Source organism: Melanerpes formicivorus, unplaced genomic scaffold, assembly GCF_026170545.1.
Source record: "Melanerpes formicivorus ecotype bairdi unplaced genomic scaffold, bMelFor1.0.p_v2 SCAF_16, whole genome shotgun sequence".
NCBI classification, from domain to species: Eukaryota; Metazoa; Chordata; class Aves; order Piciformes; family Picidae; genus Melanerpes; species Melanerpes formicivorus.
In genome coordinates this window covers 2,239,569-2,260,036 of record NW_027142368.1, presented here as the reverse complement: position 1 = coordinate 2,260,036, position 20,468 = coordinate 2,239,569, and the positions used below count along the sequence as shown (strand labels likewise).

General features: G+C 48.3%; 1 protein-coding gene across 1 annotated transcript in view; it reads left to right on the top strand.

Annotated features, from left to right (window-relative positions):
• Window positions 1-7,726: 7,726 nt before the first annotated feature.
• The window catches only part of MOB2 (MOB kinase activator 2), a 168,652-nt gene continuing 155,910 nt past the window's right edge, over window positions 7,727-20,468 (top strand). Inside the window, exon 1 of the mRNA XM_068147802.1 lies at window positions 7,727-7,964. Within this exon, the coding sequence (XP_068003903.1) occupies window positions 7,948-7,964 (17 nt within the window). The 5' untranslated portion in view covers window positions 7,727-7,947. The remainder of the gene's footprint in view (window positions 7,965-20,468) is intronic.

Genomic DNA, 20,468 nt, shown 5'->3' with positions numbered 1-20,468 from the left:
ACTGAGTCCCAGCTGAGAAGGGGATGCTGTGCAACTGTGGTGTCCCCAGGCTGGCAGCAGGCAGGGCAGAGCTCACTCTCCTCAGTGCCCAGTGAAGAGCAGCTTTCCCTAACCACTGGGCAGAGCTGGGACCTCTTTACTGTTGGGGCTAATTGCTCATGTGAGCTGTATTTACAGAAGCTCTGTTTGTGCAGAGCCAGCAGACAAACAGACTCCTGTTCTGCCAGGCACCCTTTGTAATTGCTGGGGGATGGGAGGACTTCAGTGCAGCCATGGTAAGCCCAGTTTGTTCTGCAGGCATCAACCCTGCACAGGGCTGGATGGTGCCTGTGGGATGCTGAGCCCCTGTCCTGCTCCCCAAACTCAGCAGGAGTGAGGTGCAGAGCAGCTGGCCAGATCCAGCCCACTGCTTGTTCTCAGCACAGATGAGGGCACACGGTACTCCAGGCTGAGCACTCAGGGTCTGCAAGGAAAAGCTTTGGCTCATGAGTCTCACCATCATCCCACAAATCCAGGGCTGCTTCCATTTCACAGAATCAGAATCAAGTTGGAAGGGACACTGAGGATGATCTGGTCCAACCTTTCTAGGTGATGGTGTAGGTGGAATGAGCTGTCCCAGCACCCTGTCAAGCTGAGTCTTCAAACTGACCAATGTGAGGGACTCCACTGCTTCCCTTGGGAGGTGATTCCAATGTCCAACAGTTCTCATGTGGAAACATTTTCTTCTGGAGTCCAATGGGAATGTAAATTGGCCCCACCACCCTTTGTGTTCTCCATGGGACTCCTTGTAAAAAGGGAGTCTCCATCCTCCTGGTAGCCACCCTTTATGTCCTGGTCCATGGTAATAAAGGTCTCCTCTGAGATTTTTCTTCTCAAAGCTGAACAAACCCAGCTCTCTCAGCCTTTCCTCATTTGTCTGTATGACTGCAAGGAGCAAGCTCTACCTGTGCATGTGCTCATCTCCTTGCTCTGCAGAAGACCTTATGCAGGTTCTGAGGTCTGGAGGTGAGGTGGTGAACTGCTTTGTGTGTAATCATTCCAGAGAGACATGCCAGAAAGTTGCTCCTTGCAGATAGTGTCAAGGGCTGGTTCAAAGCATGCAGGACTCTGACAAGCAGCCTGACAGGCTCTGCTCTCTGCTGGTTTGGTTTTTCTTGCTGAGCTGAAGGCCTTGGGGATTTTTGCCATGTGGCAGAAAGATGCAGGAGTAGGAAAATAACACCAAAAAATTCTGGCACCATCTCCATCTTCCAGCTAAACCAGTGGGGATGGGCAAGCCTTGGCTTCCAGTTTGCATGCAACACCTTTTGCTCAGAGGTACCCTACAACCCACCCACACTGAGTGGACATGCTTCTCCATACTTAACAAATGCATAACCTCTTCCTCACTCTGCCCTTCTCTCCACCCTGACACAGGCAGAAGGTTAAGAATCATTTTAGGGAAGAGCTTTATCAGCAAGGAAAAGCACCACCAACTACAACAGCTTCTCCTTTCTGAGGGGTCATTCAAATTGGCTAAGGCTGGGTCAGGCGTGGGTTTGATGACAGCCTGTCCACAATGACGTGGCATCACCAGCACTGGGACAAAAGGAAACCCACACTCATCCAGCTCACAGATTCCCTGACACAGACAGTTCAGCCCAGGCATACTGACCCCATGGGTGGCCACTGATGTGTCTGAAGCTTCCCAGCTGAAACTGGAACCCTCTTGGCTACTATTCAATTCACTTAAGCAGGATTTTTATGTTGCCTGCTTAGAAGAACAGAGAAACCCACTTAAATTGTGAGCACTCCTAAGCAAGGAAGGTTTCTGAGCGCTCACACATCATCTCTCACAAGGTTTCTGATGCAGAGGGAAGCGTTTCTTTCATTTTTCCAGATGTGGAAGCTGAGTCGTGAGGCATCGCTCAGTCATACCTAATTAGTGGGGGGAAAAATAGCACCCAGTCACCACCAGTCTCATGCTCTAACAGCCACTCAGAAGTCATGGTCTAAAAGGGGAAATGCCCAGTACTTCTCCTTGTCTGTGACTGGGAGAGACTGAACTTTGCTCAGCACCCCAGGAAACACAGACCCCCCCAAGGGCAGATTTTTCAACCCTTCTCCCTGAAGCTTCAGCCCTCTCTCAGCCGTATTTCCCAGCTAGTTCAGCACCCAAAATGCCATCCCCCCTCTCCCCTACCAGTTGACTCCTTGGCAGGATTGATTGTCCTGTTGCAAGACTGCATCTAAACCATCTTACTATTACTGGCAGCAATCAATATTTATAACCACTCACAGTGTTTATTTATAAAGAAATCAAACGTTCCAAGCCAGAAGAGCTGCTGTTATTAGGATCCAGCATGATTAACAATCACATTTGGGGGTTGCAGGCAGACCCACGCTGCCAGACTCATGCACTTTGCTTTTTCTACTGGCTCTGCAGGAATTTGAACCATAATATGTTTCATGGGCAGGGACAAAGACGTTTTGTCTCAGCAAAGGAGTACGTGGATGGTTTCGACTTAAAGAGCCAGTGCTGCATTCAGAGCTTCGCAAACACATCATTTTGATCCCCAGCCCATCAGCCTGCTGCATCTTCTCAGTGAGGGTGGATCTCCTCCTGCTGCTGAAGGCCTAGATCTGAGCAGCAGATTTGCAGCTTGCTGAATAATGTGTCTGTGTCAGGGCAGCCATCACCTGCTCTGCTCCTTGGCCACACATGGGAAATAGCTCAGCCAGGCAAAGGCATTCACATCGCTGCCTGCTGTGGCTTCTCAGCTGCCCAGGGTAAGGGAATCTCCATAGGAATGATTTAGCCTCAAATCAAGAGGACAGGAGAGGAGAAACTTGGCCTTGTTGGAGCAGGGATAGAGGAGGCCACTATAATGATCCAGGGGCTGGAGTCCTTCTCTCCTGTGAGGACAAGCTGAGAGAGTTGGGCTTGTTCAGCCTGGAGAAGGCTCCAGAGAGACCTTCATGTGGTCTTTCAGTACTAGAAGAAGCCAAGAAGACAGCTGAGGACAGACTTTTCAGCAGGGCCTGTTGTGACAGGACAAGGGATGATGGCTTTAAACTAAAAGAGGGAGATTTAGACTGGAGAGAAGGAAGAAATGTTTGACACTGAGGGTGGTGAGACACTGGCCTATGCTGTCCAAAGAGTTAGTAGATGCCCCATCCCTAGAACATGTGAGGTTGTCTGGGGCTCCAAGCAACCTGCACTAGTTGTGGATGTCCCTGCTGACTGCAGGAGGTTGGACTAGATGGCCTTTAAAAGTCTCTTCCCACCCAAACCATTCTAGGAAAACTCATGCAGCCCTAAGTGATGCTGTTCCCTCCTTTGCCTGTTCCTTCAGCCCTACCACAGCCACTTAGGGTGACAAGAGGGAGCATGCAAAGCTGTTGTCAAATGCCAACTATGAGGCTGCTAACTCAGTCCCACATCAGACCTTTGGTGGAGAAGGAGAAGGTTGCCCAGGGAGGTGGTAGAAGCCCCATCCCTGAATGATTTTAAGGCTAGACTGGATGAGGCTCTGGGCAGCCTGATCTAGTGGAGGGTGCCCCTGCAGATGGCAGGGGGGTTGGAACTAGATGATCCTTGGGGTCCCTTCCAACCCTCACAATTGTGTGACTCCGTGAAGGAGGGACAGGTGTTTCTGATGCAATCTGCTAGGAAGGGAGCAAAGTTCAGTCCTGCTCCTCAGCACTCAGCCACGCAAGGCAATGTTTGCCCACCTGTGCCTTGCACTTTTCCTACTGCAGGAGGTAATGACAATAAAATCAGAAGCAGTAAAGGGCCCGAGCTGCAGAGAGATCAGTGCCTTGATTACTTCCTCATAGCTACTTGTCCTTTGCTGCACCGCTTAATTGCCAGATGGGCAAAGCCAGCCGACTGCAAAGCCAGTGTGAGAGGCAGCTCTATCTGACAGACGTTGTCTGTGCTGCTATCAAACATCCTGTTTTGCACAAATCTGGTCATGAGAACTGTGGGAGGAAAAAACAAGGAAAGAAATCTTCAGGCTTGCTGTTCTGTGGCGGCTCTCAGCCAGTGCTGAGCCAGTCTTGGGACTGCAGCATCACTCTTCAGGGGTTATGGGACCAAACAGAGCCCTCTGACAGACTGGGACAGCTCTCAGGTCCATGCTGTCTTGTACCTTGACTTTTATACTGAGCTCTGCAGAGCTTTACACCACTGCCAAATCCTCATATGAGAGGTTTGTCTGCCCCAACGCCTGTGGTCTGCACTGCATGAGATCCACCCACAGCCTCCCATCAGTCCGCAAAAAGCTCTGGAGCTGCTGAAGAACACCTGGGCACAAAGCCACTCTCTGCCTGGGGATCATGAGGATCAGGGCAGGCACTTTTTTGGGTGTCCTCTTGTGCCAGTCAGGTCAGAGAATATGAGTGGAAGAACGAGGAGGAGAGGAGCAAGTGAAGGCAATACTGCCAGTGAGGGGCAAAAGCTGGACAGTCCTGATTCTGCACCACAGCCACTCTTGCCCAGACTGCCTGGCAATAACCTTGCATTTTAAATCCTGTTAGGCACAAATAAGCTGTGGGACAATAATCCAGGGAAGAGCCAGGGCAAAACTCTCCAATGTCAAGCACTACAACCCCCCCATGATCCTCTGCACTTCCTACCATATCTGTATGCCAAGAACCCACCTTATATTGATGCCCTGCAGGTTCTCACAAGCCTGTTGCCCTCAACGAGGAACATCCTTTCTTTAGGCATGTGCACAGGGCACAGCACAAAAGAGCCTTGCATTCTGCCAGGCTTGCTATTGTCAGACAAATAACTTTGTAAAGGCTTTGTAAAGGCTTTAGAAACAGAAAGGGAGTTGCAGAACAGCCGCTGGAGACTGCTCTTGGATTGGCACATCCTTTGCTCTTCAGAGCTGCTCAGAGAGGAACCTGACTAAACAGGCATGAGTGGGTCAGCCAGAGGGATTTCTGGGGTTCCCAGTGGCTGAGGGGAGAAGGGAAAAAGCAGGAGGGGCAATGTTGATTTGAAAATGCATAATGAATATAACAGGATCACCTTAGGTGAGATACAGATCAACACCTTCTGTGATTGGAAGGGTAGATCCAAATGATTAATGAGCTGGATGTCCCTTGTCGGCATTTCTTTTGCACCAGTAATTCTGCTAGTGCCAGTTGCCCTCTATTTTCCTTGATACAATCAGGAGGCAAACAGCTAATCTGACATGACAAACTCATTGTATCAGAAGTCATCTCTGCTTTAAAACTTGTGTCATATGACTGAGCACCCTACCCCTGGTACAATGCAGCCCACAGTAAACTTGGATGGAGCTCATCCTCCGATGCCCTGCCAAAAATATTCCTAACAAAGGGCAACAAGAAAACGTAATTCAAATGAGGGACATCTGCTCTCAAATGTTTGCAGATAATGACTGGATCAAGTGTCTGCATAAAGGATAATTATTTTCTGCAGATGGTTTGATCTGGTGTTTCAAAAATCCTCGTCCCAGTCACCCGGCAAAGTACGTGGGGTTGTGCTGCAGAGGACCTCTTTCTGACCCTCTGCTACAGCTTCTAAATGCAAAGATAAGCAAAGCTGGAAACTATTCAAAGAGAAAATGCAGCGTTAAAGGCAAGTGCTCCATCTGAACACGGGCAGCGTGCATTTCAAACTTCCACTCACCCACCACAGAGAACTCTCAGGAGGGTGGCACAATAAAGCAGTTAGGTGCCGTGCAAAAGGAATTCCTGACAGATTTCAGAGGGAAGGTCAGTTCCAAAAGTGACACTGCAAGATGGGTTTTAATACACAGTGATTCTACCACCTTTCCTCAAGACAGGGGGATACACACCAAGCATGACTCAAGCACATTCCTATCAAATCAACCCCATGACATCCCCCTGCAATGCATCGCTGGCCCTGGGGTAACACTGGAACGCTGGAGTCAGTGTGATGGCTGGAGACTAGCTCATCCTCCCTGAAGAACTGGAGCCATGGCTGGGTGCTTGAGGAATGAGGGACTCTGGGGACCCCTACACCCACAGCACCACAGGACTGGGTCACCCCATTTGTGCCCCCAGCATGCTGGGATGGAGGAAGCAGAACAGGAGAGGAGAATGATGGCTTCTGAACAGCTTCTGAAAGATGGTCCTTCCCTCAAAAAGCTGGTGACCACAGGGAGCCCAATGAAGTAACTGTCATTGTCCCACGACACAAACAGCTTTTAATTAATATATGTGCCCAGAGTGTGGCATCACCCCCAGCACAGCTGCCTCTGGAAACATCTGAACCCTAAGCAGGTGCTGCTGATCAGAGGAAGCAGTGAAGAGGACATCGGCCTCACAGCTTTTTGAAATGTTCTTCTGCAATGGTTTCCACAGGAAGGATTTCTCCTCTTTGAGACAGGGTAATTTACATCTCAAAGAGGTGTGGTGGGGGCTGTCTGTGGGTGCGGGCAGGTATCATCCCTTTGTTTTTGTGGAGTCCTTTTTTCTGGGGTGGGGAGAGAGGTCACAGACACCCTGCAAAGGGGAGCCAGTGTTGTCTGCCAAGAGGCCACTAATACACCAAGCTCTGCTAGCCTGAGCTGCTTCTCTGTGCTGGGACATCCCAGGATGTTGGCTATCTTTGTGAGGAATTGTGAAAGGAAGGCTTTTGAGTCACAGGAGATTCTGGAGCACAAAGTGTATCCAGTAATGGGAAGGACAAGAGGGGTGAGTGAGGATGCCAGCTTCTGTCCCATGTTCAAGGTGGTCCCACATTTCTCAGGGTGCTGCAATAGGTGAGAACAGTGGTCTCTGTGCAGGAGCACCTGGGAGGTTCTTCTCCTCTATTCTGTCCTAGTCAGGACAGATCTGCAGTATATGGGTCCAGCTCTGGGCCCCCCAGTTCGAGACAAGGAACTACTGGAGAGTCCAATAGAAGCTGGGAAGATGATGAGGGGACTGAAGTATCTCTGTGAGGAGGAAAGGCTGAAGGACATGAGGCTGTTGAGCCTAGAAAAGGGCAGACTAAGAAGGGTTCTTCTCAGTGGTCAGCCACAGCTAAAGGGTGTGGGGCAAGAGGCTGGGGCCATACTCTTTCCAGCCACAGGACAAGGGGCAATGGGCACCAACTGTAACCCAGGAGGTTCTATCTAAACAGGTGGAAAAACTTCTTTGGTATGAGAGTGCTGGAGGCCTGGAGCAGGCTGCCCAGAGAGGTTGTGAAGTCTCCTTCTCTGGAGAGATTCCAACCCCACCTGGCCATTGTGATCCTGGGCAAGCTGCTGCGGGTGCTCCTGCTCTGGCAGGGGGGTTGGACTGGATGACCTCCGGAGGTCCCTTCCAGCACCTACTCTTCTGTGATTCTGTGGGTCAGTGCCTGGTTGCCCTGTGGGTGCTCCAGGCTTCCATCGCCCTCACGAATTACTGTAGGGTGATGGTTGCTCTTGATGATCTTAAAGGTCTTTTCCAGCCTTAATGATTCTATGATCTTAAAGGTCTTTTTTTCAACCAAAATGATCCCTGTGCTCCCTCAAGGGCCTTGACACTGGGGTCCCATCAAGGGGGACAAAAAGGGTGTTGAGGGCTGGGTTCCTGGAGAGAACCCACAGCTCCAAGCCGGGAGAAAGCTCCAGGGGAAGCACCGGGGTCCCTCAGGCCGCCAGCGCGTTAATGGCGGCAGCCGAACTCCACTTCCCAGCGTGCCGCGGCGGCGGCGGGGCCGGGGGAAGGCGGGGGCCGGTTCCGGGTTGGCAGCCGCTAGCCCCGTGTGTTTACTTCCGTCCGCCCCAGTACGGGAGTGTCAGGCTGCGGAGGGGACCCGCCGGCCGCCCCGCCCTGCTGGAGCCCGGCAGCGGTTGAAGGAAGGAAGGAAGGAGGGAGGGACCGAGCTTAAACGAAGGAAGGAGGAGCCCGGCCCCACGCCCGCAGCGGTCCCCATGAGCGGGCGGTGAGCGTGGAGTCGGCGGCCGCGAGAGCTTCCCGGCGCGGCGGGACCCAGCCATGGACTGGCTCATGGGGTGAGTGTGGGAGCGGCGCTCGCCGAGGCAGGTTGCTGCGCTCCCCTGCCGCTCCGCTCGGGCTGCCTGGGGAGGGGAGCCGGACAACCTGCCTCGGAGAGAGCCGTGAGGGGCTTGCGAAGGCGCTGGCCGGGTGCGGGGCAAATGACTAATCAGTTATCGGTGGTGGAGGTGACAGCGGGAGGAAGCGTTCGAGCCGAGCGCTGGGTGTAGCCGGTTTGTCTCGGAGGGGAGGAAGAGGTGCAGAGGAGCCCAAGCCTCGTCCCAAGCTGTTGTTGTCTGGAAAAAGTAACTTTTCGTTCCTTTTCTTTTTTTCTTTTTCCCTTTTTATTTTTTTTTTTGGAGGGGGGTGGGTGTTGTTGGGGGCGAGGGAAGGAATGGGGGATAGGGGAAGGCTGAACGTTGCAGGGCTCCCAGTTTGCCACCAGTATAAGTGTGGGGTTAATCCCTCTGCGGCAAGAGCAGCACTTGGAAGCGAAGGGCTTGCCAAGGTTTAAATGGCTTTCTGTGGAGAGGAAGGAGAGACCTCGGTAGAGATTAAAGCCAAATGAGAGCCACGCCGGGGGGTTTTTGGATCGCCTGGGATTAATGGTGCTAATTACACAGAGACAGAAGGTAAAAAGCGCTTTGCTGCTGGTTTTAGGACTGGAAACCTCAGTGCAGGAGGGAGATGCAGTTTGATGGGAGTGACTTTGCTATGCTACCAGTATCCCAAGCAAGATAAACTCAGTTCCTTCTTGCATGACTTGGTGCTGGCGACCTGCACTCAGGTGAACTGTGAAGAATCTTGCTTCAAAATTGCACGAGCAGTAGATTTATGCTTCAGCAAAACCAGTATTGCAGTGATAATTCGTTGCCCTCAGTTTCTTCTTCACAGTAGCTTGGTCTCATTCCTGAGTGTGATCTCTACTACCTAGGTTGCCTCCTTTTGTAAGGTGATGTGCCTACAATCCAAACCATGGTTTCTCAGTGTGATGGATTGGATTACACCAGTGGTCTTGTTTGCTGGTGCCAGCACAGCACTTGTTACTCCCCTTCAAACTAGATGTGCTCAACTCTTGAGCCAGTTGTCAGTATTAGTTATGTTTTCCTGCGGGCTGGACCCCTCAGTCTGATGGAGTAAATGCTGAATATGGGGGAGATCTTGCTGGCTGAGCAGCAGAAATGCTGTATTTACAGCAGGTGGAAGGAGTCGGTGTGCCATGTGCTGCAAGGCTTGTGCCTTCTAGCTCAGAGGGCTGCACTCTGTTATTAGGTGATCTGATCGAAAACACGAATGACAAGCTTGCTATGATTTGGTTCATCACAACCACGAAGCACAGGTGGAATGGTTTATTTGCTTTGTAAAAGTAAAAGCTGAAGCATAAAAAAGTGTCCCTGTGATAGCAGCAGCAGCAGCAAAATCAAGCCCAGGACTTAAGCAAGACATTTGGCTGACTCAAACCTCCTCATTTAGGCAGTTGCACGTATTCTGAGTGAGTTTTGCTGTAAATCACAAATGGATCGATGTTTAGTTTAGCCAAACTCTCAGTATGCTAGAATGCCATTTCTCTTATGAAAAATATCTTGGGCTTTTTGAAGCTGCTATGAAAAAAATTGGCATTTGTTCTGGACTCTTTTACCCGAGGTGGGTGGACCCGGCCATGTGTGGAAAAAGACTTCCCTGTTTTCCCTGCTGTAATGGGAATGGATCCTGAGTCATTTGTGTCTTGCTTGCTTGTTCTCAGCTATTTCCTGATACAGTTCTCGCCTGACCAAACCCAGTATTGTCCTACTGATGCTCTTTATGTTTTCTCCTGTAAAACTTTGTTCTATTTGTGTGAATTTGGGGGGGGTGGAGTATGGCAGGAAGGACGAATGTTGATATTTTGAAGGGGGAAAGGGTTGGGAGGCCCGGGGGACCCTTTCTTATTCTGTCCAAGTTATTAATGTTAGCAACTGTGTATCTGCATGGAAACATCCTTCTTGCTGTTTGAGAATGAAACTGAGGACGTTCATCTGCCAGGGAAGAAGTTTGGGTAGTGTCACTCAGCCTGTCAGTGAGAACTTCAGCTGTTTGGGAAGCTCTTTGGGAACTTCAGTTGCATGAAAAGGAAAAGAAAGACTCAAAACTGGTCACTCCCAGCAGCTCCTCAGTTTATGCTGTCGATGCCTGTGGAGAGCAATTGGTATTGGGCTGCTTCTTCGTGTTGTCACTCTCTCCTGGAGAGGTGTCACCTCTCATAGAAGTACCGTGATCTCCCCCATTCCGAACTGCTTTGATACCCTGCAGCTTTGCAGTTCCAGCTTCCCACGTGCTTTCCATGCCCTTCTTGTGTATGTTTCATGGGTTGTGCTTTCTCTTAATCTTGAGAAACATTAAGAGAGAAATGTTGAAGGGGTGTGAGAAACACCCTCTGTGTTTTGACTTCGTATTACTGAGAAGTTAATCTTCAAGCGCAAGGGTGTTAAAGCAGGCAGCAGTAGCAGTTGTTTCTGCTTTCTCTACCCTTAAAGCTTGTGTCCCGTAGTTGATTGAGAGTGAGATCTGGGGTTTGGTGGTTTTGTTTTTTCCTTGCTGGTCCTTCCCTTCACTTGTGGTCTCTTGGAAAGTGGGGGAAGGGCAAGTTCTAATCATACCAGAAAGGCAGCAGCCCGAGTGTCTCTGATCGCCTCAGAGTGCTTAATACACAAAAAAACGGAAGCTGAAAGCTTATAAACAATAGTGAATTTATTGGGGATTAACTCACAGCTCTAGGCTTAGGTGGTCACACAGCAAAACTTCTCTGGGTGCTGCCTTCTGTTCAGTCAACTGCTTCAAAACCCAGTGGAGTCCTAGGGAAGAGAGGTAGAAAGAAATGAGCTGCTGGCATCTCACAGTGCTCAGTTGAGCACCAAAATAACCCCCAAGTCTTTTCTGTGCTTGGTGACCTATCTTTTACCCTTCTACTGAGCTTAATACTGGTACTGGTGAAAGACTTGGTGTCTGCAATGCGTTCTCTCAGTTAAAAAGGCCATTCTGAGCTTTGCTTTTGTTGCTGTTGTACGTAGGATGTATTTTTAGTGCAATTTTAACTCGAGGTCAGTGTTGCTTAATTGCTTCTGCTCACCAGCATCTAACAGAGCTCTGCGTTACCCTCTTTGAAAGAGATTCCAAACTTTGGTGTTACAATTAGCATTGATCTGCTCTTGAAGTTCAAAGCAGCAACAAAGGCAGGCATTGTTCCTTCACTTATGAAACTTGCTTGTAGAGTTGTTCTAAAACCCAGAATTGAAAAGGAAACGTATTAGTGCTGCTTAGCAAACCTGACATGGTGTCAGTTATTTTTAATCTTCAGCTGGAAGGTCTGTTACTGTAACACATCTTTTCATAAGAGAGGAGGAATGTGTACTGCTCTGTGAGCTGTTATGTAAAAAACAGGGAGAGAAACGAAACTCTTTCACCCACAATTAAGGACAAAACATCATGTGGGTGGGCTACATCTCGACTGTAAACTTTGGAGTTTAGCAGGTTAACAGATTGAGAGTAAGGAAGCTGCAGCAGTGTAATATGGTTGTGATGGCAAAACACCACTGTAGATGCTTTTTAAACCTGGGATATACCTACCTCTGCAGAAATGAGCTGCAGAGTCTTGTATAGGCTACTTGAAAAGCCTTCAGCATGTAGACCAGCACTATAAAAAAGACCCCTAGTGAAGGAAATGAGCAGAGGAGGAGATGCTTCTTTTTTCCCTTTGCAAGGAAGCCTCTGCTTCCCTCGACTCTTACTCAAGGCTCCTGAGTTTTGCCTTGTGCTCAGAGGCATTCAAGAAGTGCAGTGCTACCTCTAAACTCTTCCATGAGGGTTATTTTCAGTTGAATGTGTATCAGTATTTTCTCTGCTGTTATTCCAGGATCAGTGTAAGCATCTCTCACACTTTGAGCTGCAGTGCATGGCACTCTCTTCACAGGCACTTCTGGTACCAGTAAGGTGGCTGTGCTCTGATCCCTGTGGCTTGGTTTCACTGTGGTACTCGGGATTGCTCAGAGAGGAGGCTGCAGCATTTAGCAGCTTGTTAAAAGTAACATTTTTAGATGGGAAACTTTTGCTGTGTCATCAAACTTTTTTTTTTCTTTCTAGTCAGCAGGGTGTGTAGCTCTTGCAGGGAGGGATTTATGAAACAAGTTGTGGGAGCATGCTGACTTTGCCCAAGTGTATTATTATCTCTTTGCCTTTTTGTGCCTCACAGTGACTTGACAAAGATTTGCAGCTCCTCCTTCCAGACTTAACAGTGTAAGTGGAATAAAAGAGAAGGAGCTGCATGCAATAGGGATTCCTCTAGTCTTTAGTTTAAGTTGAATCATAGAATCAATAAGGTTAGCAAAGACCTCAAAGATCATCAAGTCCAACCTGTCACCCAAGACCTCATGACTACTAAACCGCGGCACCAAGTGCTGCGTCCAGGTCTTGCTGTCCCTATTGTCACACCATCTATCTGCTCTTTTGTATGTTGCCTTGGGGACTTGGAAAGGAGAGCCTAAAAATGATCAAAGGTGATCCTTTTTCTCATCTCCCACATCTTCAGCTTTAAGGACAGTTAGAAAATAATGGACAGGAAAGATCTGGAAAGTTCAGATGGCCAAAGAAAGAAGCAAACTCCTGGTCAGGGTATTTGTGCCTGAAGACAGCAGTAACAGGTTTGGCTACTCAGGTGCTCTGTGATCTGCAAGGTAGAGCAAGTGGCTACAGCTGTAGCCTGAAGAATGTGTAATCCAATGGAACAGCCTTCACACTTGGAAATTTTGTTCCATGATGGCAATTAATTCTTTAGAAACACCACAAATATACACTGCCTTGCACAGAACTTGGTCTGTTCCACGTAGCAAGTGACAGGATGAGAGGGAATGACCTCAGGTTGCACCAGGGGAGGTTTAGGTTGCACATTAGGGAAGTGTCTGGGGAAGAAGAGGGTTGTCAAGCTCTGGAACAGGCTGCCAAGGGCAGTGGTGGAGGTGTTTAAAAGCCTTGTAGATGAGGTGCTTAGGGACCTGGTCTAGTCATGACCCAGCAGTGCTGGGTTAGTGGTTGATCTTAAAGGTGTTTTCCAACCCTAAACAGGGTTCTGTGATTCTGATTCTATAGTCTTCATCTGACCAGGAGAAGTAGCTGGAAAATGTGTCCTATTAAGGCAGCACAGTAACTGTGCAAATTCAGTCTTCTTGAGTATGTGCCACACTGAGGAGTTTGAACTGACAGCACAGGAGGCCTTCTTGAGGTCTGTGCATTGCTAGACTTGTCTAGTACCTAAGGCCTGTGTCTCATACATTTATTTAGCTACAACTATCAGGGTTACAAAAGAAAGAAAGTAGAGCTAGAAGCTGTTCCTCTTGTTTTGGATCTAGGATTTGGCCACAATATCTCAGCAGTGATTTCTAAGGTGAGAAGAGGAGTAACATATCACAGTATCACTAAGGTGGGAAGAGACCTCAAAGATCATCGAGTCTAACCTTATGTACTGCTGCTTTGTTGTGTTTCATTATGAAGGTATTAAAAACATTTGAAATGATAGAATCCCAGCATGGTGGGGGGTGAAAGGCACCTCTGGAGACCATCTAGTCCAACCTCTTGCTAAAGCAGGGTTACCCACAGCAGGTTGCCCTGGATCACAATGTCCGGGTGGGTTTGGATTCTCTCTGAAGGACACTCCAGTCTCTCTGGGCAGCCTGCTCCAGGGCTTCAGCACCCTCACAGAAAAGGATTTTTTCCAGCTCAGATGGAAGCTCCTGGGTTCCAGTTTGTGTCTGTTGCCCCTTGTCCTGTCGCTAGGCAAGGGTCTGTCCCCATTGTCTTGTCCCTCGCCCTTTAGCTCTTTATTCTCAATGCTCAGATTCCCTCTCTGTCTTCTCCAGGCTGAACAGCCCCAGGTCCTTTAGCCTTTCCTTCTCACAGAGATGCTCCAGTCTCTTGGAAGTGTGTTTAAACAGTTTCCTCATAAGGCTTTAAGACATTGCCCAGTTCAGGAATCACAGTGGTGAAATGTGAGTTGTACAGAGAAGTCCCAGCCTTGAGCTGAAACAGCAAAGGACTAGATGTGGAAAAAAACCCATACTAGTCTGCTAGTTCTGAGTCAGGAGGAATCCAGCATAATCATTTTTCAGCTGTGAGACTAAACTAAATCATTGTTGTGTTAGACTGGGATGCATTATAGAATCAGAGAATATCTTAACTTGAGAGGGACCCATGAGAACCATCGTGTCTGGTAATTGTAAGGAGCGTGTCATGTGGTGGGAACAGTGGGAAATGATGCAGCACACGGAGCTGTCAGTCTGGCTGACAGCTGAACCAAGAGGAATGCTGCTGCCTTTGCCTAGCAAACCTTTGTATGAAAAGGTAGGAAATGATGTTGATTCTAGATGCTTTTGGAAAATTCCTAATTGCTTCTCCCCCTTTGCTCTTGTGAGACCCCACCGCAAATACTGCATCCAGTTCTGGTGTCCCCAGCATAAGAAGGACACAGAGCTGTTGGAGCAAGTCCAGAGGAGGCCACAAAGATGATCCAAGGGCTGGTGCACCTCTGCTATGGGGACAGGCTGAGGGAGTTGAGGTTGTTCAGCCTGGAGAAGGGAAGACTCAGGGGGGGACTTTAGAGCTGCCTCCTAATACCTGAAGAGATCCTGCAGGAAGGCTGCAGAGGGACTTTTCATAAGGGTGTCTAGAGACAGGACAAGGGGGAATGATTTGAAGCTGAGGGAGAGCAGGGTTAGACTGGATCTGAGGAAGAAGTTGTTCAGTATAGGGGTAGTGAGACTCTGGAAGAGTTGCCCAGGGAGGTTGTGGATGCCCCCTCCCTGAAGGTGTTCAAGGCCAGGCTGGATGAGGCCTTGAGCAACCAAATCTAGTTGAGAGTTGTTGCTGCCCATGGCAGGGGGTTGGAGTAGATGATCTCTAAAGTCCCTTCCAAGATGAGCCGCTCTGTGATTCTAATTGTATCAAACATTTCTAGAGAAAGGAAGAGCACTGGAAGTTCTTCAGCTGCTGCAAGCATGAGGAATGCTTTCCCCTTCCCCTCAGTCAGAACCAGTGAAGGAAGTCTCCTGCCTTTTAAGGCAGTCTTGCCCCTAGAAACTGCTGCAGCCTCTCACTTTTCACAGCATGCACAGTGTCTGTACTTGTGTTTTTTGACTGACCTCATGACAGGTGTTTCCCTTGCATTGCATTCCCTGCCAATTCTTGGCTTCCCAGGCTATTTTCTCTGCTTTGAGGAAGCTGAAAATAGCTCAGAACCAGTAAACCAGACGTGACCAGTCCCATTGGGCAGGAGACATTCATGTGTTCCTGATTTACTTCTATGTATAGCTGTAGCATTACCAGGGGGTCCCTGGTTGTTCTCCCCATGTACAGGGGTCTGGGAAGTTTGAACTAGATGAGCAGGAGTCCCATGGAAGAGACAAAGGGTAGTGGGTATGAATTGCTGCTGAGAGATTCCCACTGGACTGTAGAAGAAAATGTTTCCCCATGAGAAGAGTTGGACATTGGAATCACATCTCAAGGGAAGCAGAGGAGTCTCCTACATTGGGCAGTTTGAAGACTCTGCTTGTCAGGGTGCTGAGACAGCTCGTTTCAACTATCACCTAGGAAGATTGGGCCAAATAATCCTTGGAGGCCCTTCCAACTTGGCATTCTGTGATCTTCAAGCTCTCTTCCAACCCAAAGCATTCTGTGATCCTATGAAGTGTAGGTCTGTCTGTGAGCCACCTGCCCTCAGCTCACTGCTGACTTGTGAGACCTCAATTTTAATTCATAGATTTACCAGCCATGAGCAGGATCTTTGCTAAACCAGAAGTTAGCTGTGAAAACAACTAGTAGAACAGGTAAAAGAATATGTCCATTAAATATTAACTTGTAATATTCATTAGTATAGTAGTGGAAAGTGCTGTTACTCTGAAACACAAGTTTCCAGGGCTAGCATAGTGGAGAGTAAGAGGGAGTCAGGACGGGTTGTGAGTGATTTGAAACTCTTCAGATGTCTTGTTTGTTCCCTTAGGTCTCTCTGGTTCTGAAAGCACAGCTGAGGTTGTCACTGTTAAGGCTTTTCTGCTGTAAAGCTAGACAAATAAAACCCCTGCAGGTCCTTGCTCCCTGAAGTGTCCTGGTGTGGTTAATTATTGATTTCTTGGAGGAAAAAAAAGCCAAATAACCCTTGCATTTTGAAACCTGTGTTGCTGCAGCAGACCACAGACTGTGTGTCAGTTGGGTGGTTGCTTTCCTTTGCTCATGTGAATACTGGGTTGGTCTTAGGATCTTTTTCTAGCAAGGATTTTATTGAGGGACATGAAGAGTAGATCAGTCTCAAGGTGCCTTAAAGCAAAATGAACTGTTGCATGCTTGCTTGCTTGTTGAATGCTGTTGAGCATTCTAAATTGGCAGCAGTACTCATTCCCTCCCTGTGTCTCTCTGCAGGTTACCCTCTTCTCCTTTGTGCTAGCATAGAATCCTGGAATGGGTTGGGTTGGAAGGGACCTCCAAAGGTCATCTAGTCCAATCCCCCTGTAGTCAGCAGGGACATCCTCAGCTACATCAGATTGCTGAGAGCCTTGTTCAGCCTGACCTTGAACACCTCCATGGATGGGGCTTCAACCACCTCTCTGGGCAACCTGTTCCAGCATTCCACCACCTTCATGGTGCATAACTTGTTCCTGTCATTTCATCTCAATCTCATCTTTTCTAATTTCAAACCATTAACCCTCACCCTGCCACTGCAGGCCTTTGGAAACAGTCCCTTTCCAGCCTTCTTGTAGGCCCCCTTCAGGTACTGGCAGGCTGCTATTAGGTCTCCCTGGAGCCTTCTCTTCTCCAGGCTGAACAATCCCAGCTCCCTCAATCTGTCCTTGTAGCAGAGGTGCTACAGCCCCTTGATCATTTTTGTGGCCCTTGTCTGGACCTGCTTCCTCAGGTCCATGTCCTTCCTGTTGAGTGTGTTGAGGGCTCCATAGCTGAATGCACTACTGCAGGTGAGGTCTCACCAGAGGCAGAGTCAAGTGGCAGAATCACCTCTTCTGATCTGCTGGCTGTGCTTTTTTTGATGCAGCACCACTCTTTAGGAAGACTGATAGGTTAAGATGTTTGCCTAACTGAAAACTAATCTTTGTATTGCTTTTTTTAACCCTTTCCCCCCCCCCCCCCCCTCCTTTCCTGAGGTTAATTTTCAGCTAAATGAGTTGCCTGCAGCCTGTTTGTATAGCCACATGAATAATGCTAACAGCACTAAGAAGCTGCTGAGAACAGGGAGCTTAGGGAGCATTCTTTTTTGGTGGCAGCAAGGACTTAAATCAATTGAATGTAATCATGTAGTAATGTGATTATTAGTGGTAATTACTCTGCAAATAATTAGTGATTTTCTGGTGATGTATCCTTCTGCCTGGGAGAGCTGCAGGATGGCTGGAAGCAGGAGATGCTCTGCTGCTGTTTTGGAGCAGGTAATGACTTTGGAGCAGTGTTTTGTCCTACTGTGTTGCAGTCAGTTTACGGATAAGCTAGAAATACAGTGAAGGGGTGTTTCTGAACGAGCTCTAAGTGACCTTTCATCCACCTGAGAGGAGTGCTGGCCCTGCCACGGTGTGACTGTGGAGGAAGGTGGCCTTGTGGGTGCCTGGCTGAATCCAGCAGTCTGCTTCCAGAGCGTCTGCAGAGTGCTTGGTTCACGCATGATGGCCTACATAGCTCTGCCATATTTCACTGGCAGTTTCCATCTGTTACAGCTACTGGATGTGGGCCCAGAGCAAGCAGACTTGAAAGAGTAAAATTACTGAGGGCCTGCAGTTGGGAGGTAGCTGTGTATACAAGTTTGAACTCGGGGTTGCCAGATCTGCATATCCTGCAATCATTGCTGACCTATTAAACAGCCTCACTGTGGGTTTCTGCTGAAGGGATCTTGTGCATCATTTTAAACCCATCTACAATCAGTGATAAGGTTGTGAAGCTTCCTCCTTAGGTTCATTTCTTTTAATGCCCTCCTTCCCCCCCCGCCATTCTGCAATTAAAACCTTTGATGGTGGCCTTCCTTCTGCTAAACTTTGTAATGAAGAGATGTGATTCAGTGACTTTATTTTTGCAAGCCTGTTGTTTACTGTAGTTACTGGAGACTGATTTATCAGTCAGACTGCTCAAGGAAGAACTGTTGTTTCATGACTTTGTTCCAGCACTTCAAACAGTTTTAGTCTTGGAGCTTCCCTCCTCGTGAAATAGTGTGCAGTAGCTTTAATTTTGGAGTTGGAATGCTGAGTATCACTCTAAGTGCTGAACAGCACTATTACAATTTTAGCATTTGGAGGGGTAAAATTATGGCAGTTTTGTCTGAAGTTAGTGAAACTGTTCAGGATGCAAGCCCTTCACATAATCCACAAAGCTCTGGTTCTGGTGGTGAAGAAAGAGCATTCATAGTGTCATATTATCAGTCAGGGTTGGAAGGAACCACAAGGATCATCTAGTTCCAACCCCCCTGCCATGGGCAGGGACACCCCACACTAGATCAGCCTGGCCAGAGCCTCATCCAGCCTGGGCTTAAACACCTCCAGGGACAGTGCCAAAGCCACCTCCCTGGACAACCCATTTCAGGGCTTCACCACTCTCATGGGGAAGAACTTCCTCCTCACCTCCAGCCTGAATCTCCCTGCCTCCAGCTTCATTCCATTCCCCCTAATCCTATCACTACCTGAGATCCTGAGCAGTCCCTCCCCAGCCTTCTTGTAGGCCACCTTCCATTAGGTCACCACCACCACATTAGGTCACCTTGGAGCCTTCTGTTCTCCAGACTGGACAGCCCCAACTCCTTCAGTCTGTCCTCATAGGAGAGGTGCATTGAACACACACACACTAAAAACCAGCAGCTCAAACAACCAGAACTTAGATACAACTTTCAAGGCCCTGAAGAATGTCAGAAATGAAACTGGAATCAAGGCAGGAATGACTGTCATAGATCAAATTCCTTCTTCCTCTGAGCATTCAAAGAGTAAATCCATGAGGCTAGAATGTAAGCATGCAGAAAAGTCTGTTTGTAAATGATTCAGGTCTGGTAACTGAAACTCAGAATGCATCTGCATACTTTTCCTCTCCAGGTTAGAAAGGTGTTCACTGAATATTTTTATCATCAGTGTTCAGTGCCTGGGTCAGTGCTGTCCTTTCTCTACACTGAAATGATTGGGACTTTCACCTGAGAAGCCTCCCAGTATTTCTACAGGGAGCAGAGAATTTGGGTGAAACAAGTTGCAAAAGGTGAGCTTGAGTCTGATGATTATTTTTTAACCACTCCACTTTACAACTCTAATATTCCTTCAGTCTAGAATCTCCTGGTTTAAAGAGCTGCTTTCTTTCCTGTGGCTCTTCATGACCCAGCAGGGAGTTGTTCAGGAAGGGCTTTGTTCCCCAGAGTCTCTCTTAACAGGTTATGCAAAAGTAGGTAAGAGATGGTTTTTTTACCAGGAGGTGTTTGGTGTCTGCTTTGCCAATGGGCTCAGGTTACAGAGTTAACTCTGTGGTTTCAGGTTTGTGCTAGAAAGCTCTTTATCATTTATCATGCCTTTTCAGGCAGTCTTTGCCCAGATAGTATCCAGGTGGTGCTGGAACTCCAGGCCCTAACCTTCATGATTGTCATGTCCAATAAAGCATTAGTGTGTGGCTGCTCTCCATCAGATGTCGAAGAGGCTGAGTTTGTAGGAAGGGTTAATATCTTGTATTAGACCAACAGATGTACTTGGGGAAGGGAAAAAGGCTTCTGGGTGTGCTTTGTATCTCTTGTTGACAGACTGTCTTGGACAAGCCTGTGGTGGTGCTACAGCTCCTTGTCAGCTGGCTAAATCTCTCCAGGTGATTGAGCTGGGGGCTGGCTCCTTTTTAAGGAGCTAACCAACCTGCATTCCAAAAGCCACAGGTGGGCCCTGGTTTTGCCGTTTTAAGTTGATCAGAATGCCTTCTGGGGAAGGAAAGAGATTAGAAGATTTGCTGGTTCTGGTTTAGAGTATCCAGATCCTTGCATATAGCTAATCCCCTCTGCTGTTGTCTTTCCTTTTGTTCCATGATCCAGCCTTTCTGGGTTCATTTGCAATTCCTGGCTGGGATGCAAGTGCTAACCTGCAGCTCTGACGTAGTTACAGGTCCTGGCTCTGTCCCTGTGCTTTTTTTTCGGTTAGCTAACTGATTCTTGAGGTTTGGAAGAAGTCTGGCTGCTAAGATATGGGCAGAAGAAAAAGCAAATGGGAAACTTTAGCCTAAACAGCTGGTTGCAATTCTAGTTTTAAGCTTGTAAGGTAGAGGGGCTTTTGGATTTCTCTCTGCTGCATGGTTTTTGCAGGTATTAAGGAGTCTTCTGCACACTGTTCCTGGCTGGGCATATAGCAGTAGCTATTATTGTGTCCCCTCTTCACTTGATCATTGTGCTGGGGGGGGGTGATGAACGATTTCTGAAGTCTGACCTGAAAATTGAAGGTTTTCTTGATGTATTTAGCATATGCCTAAAAAGAAACATTAATAGAGTTCCACCATGTGGCCTG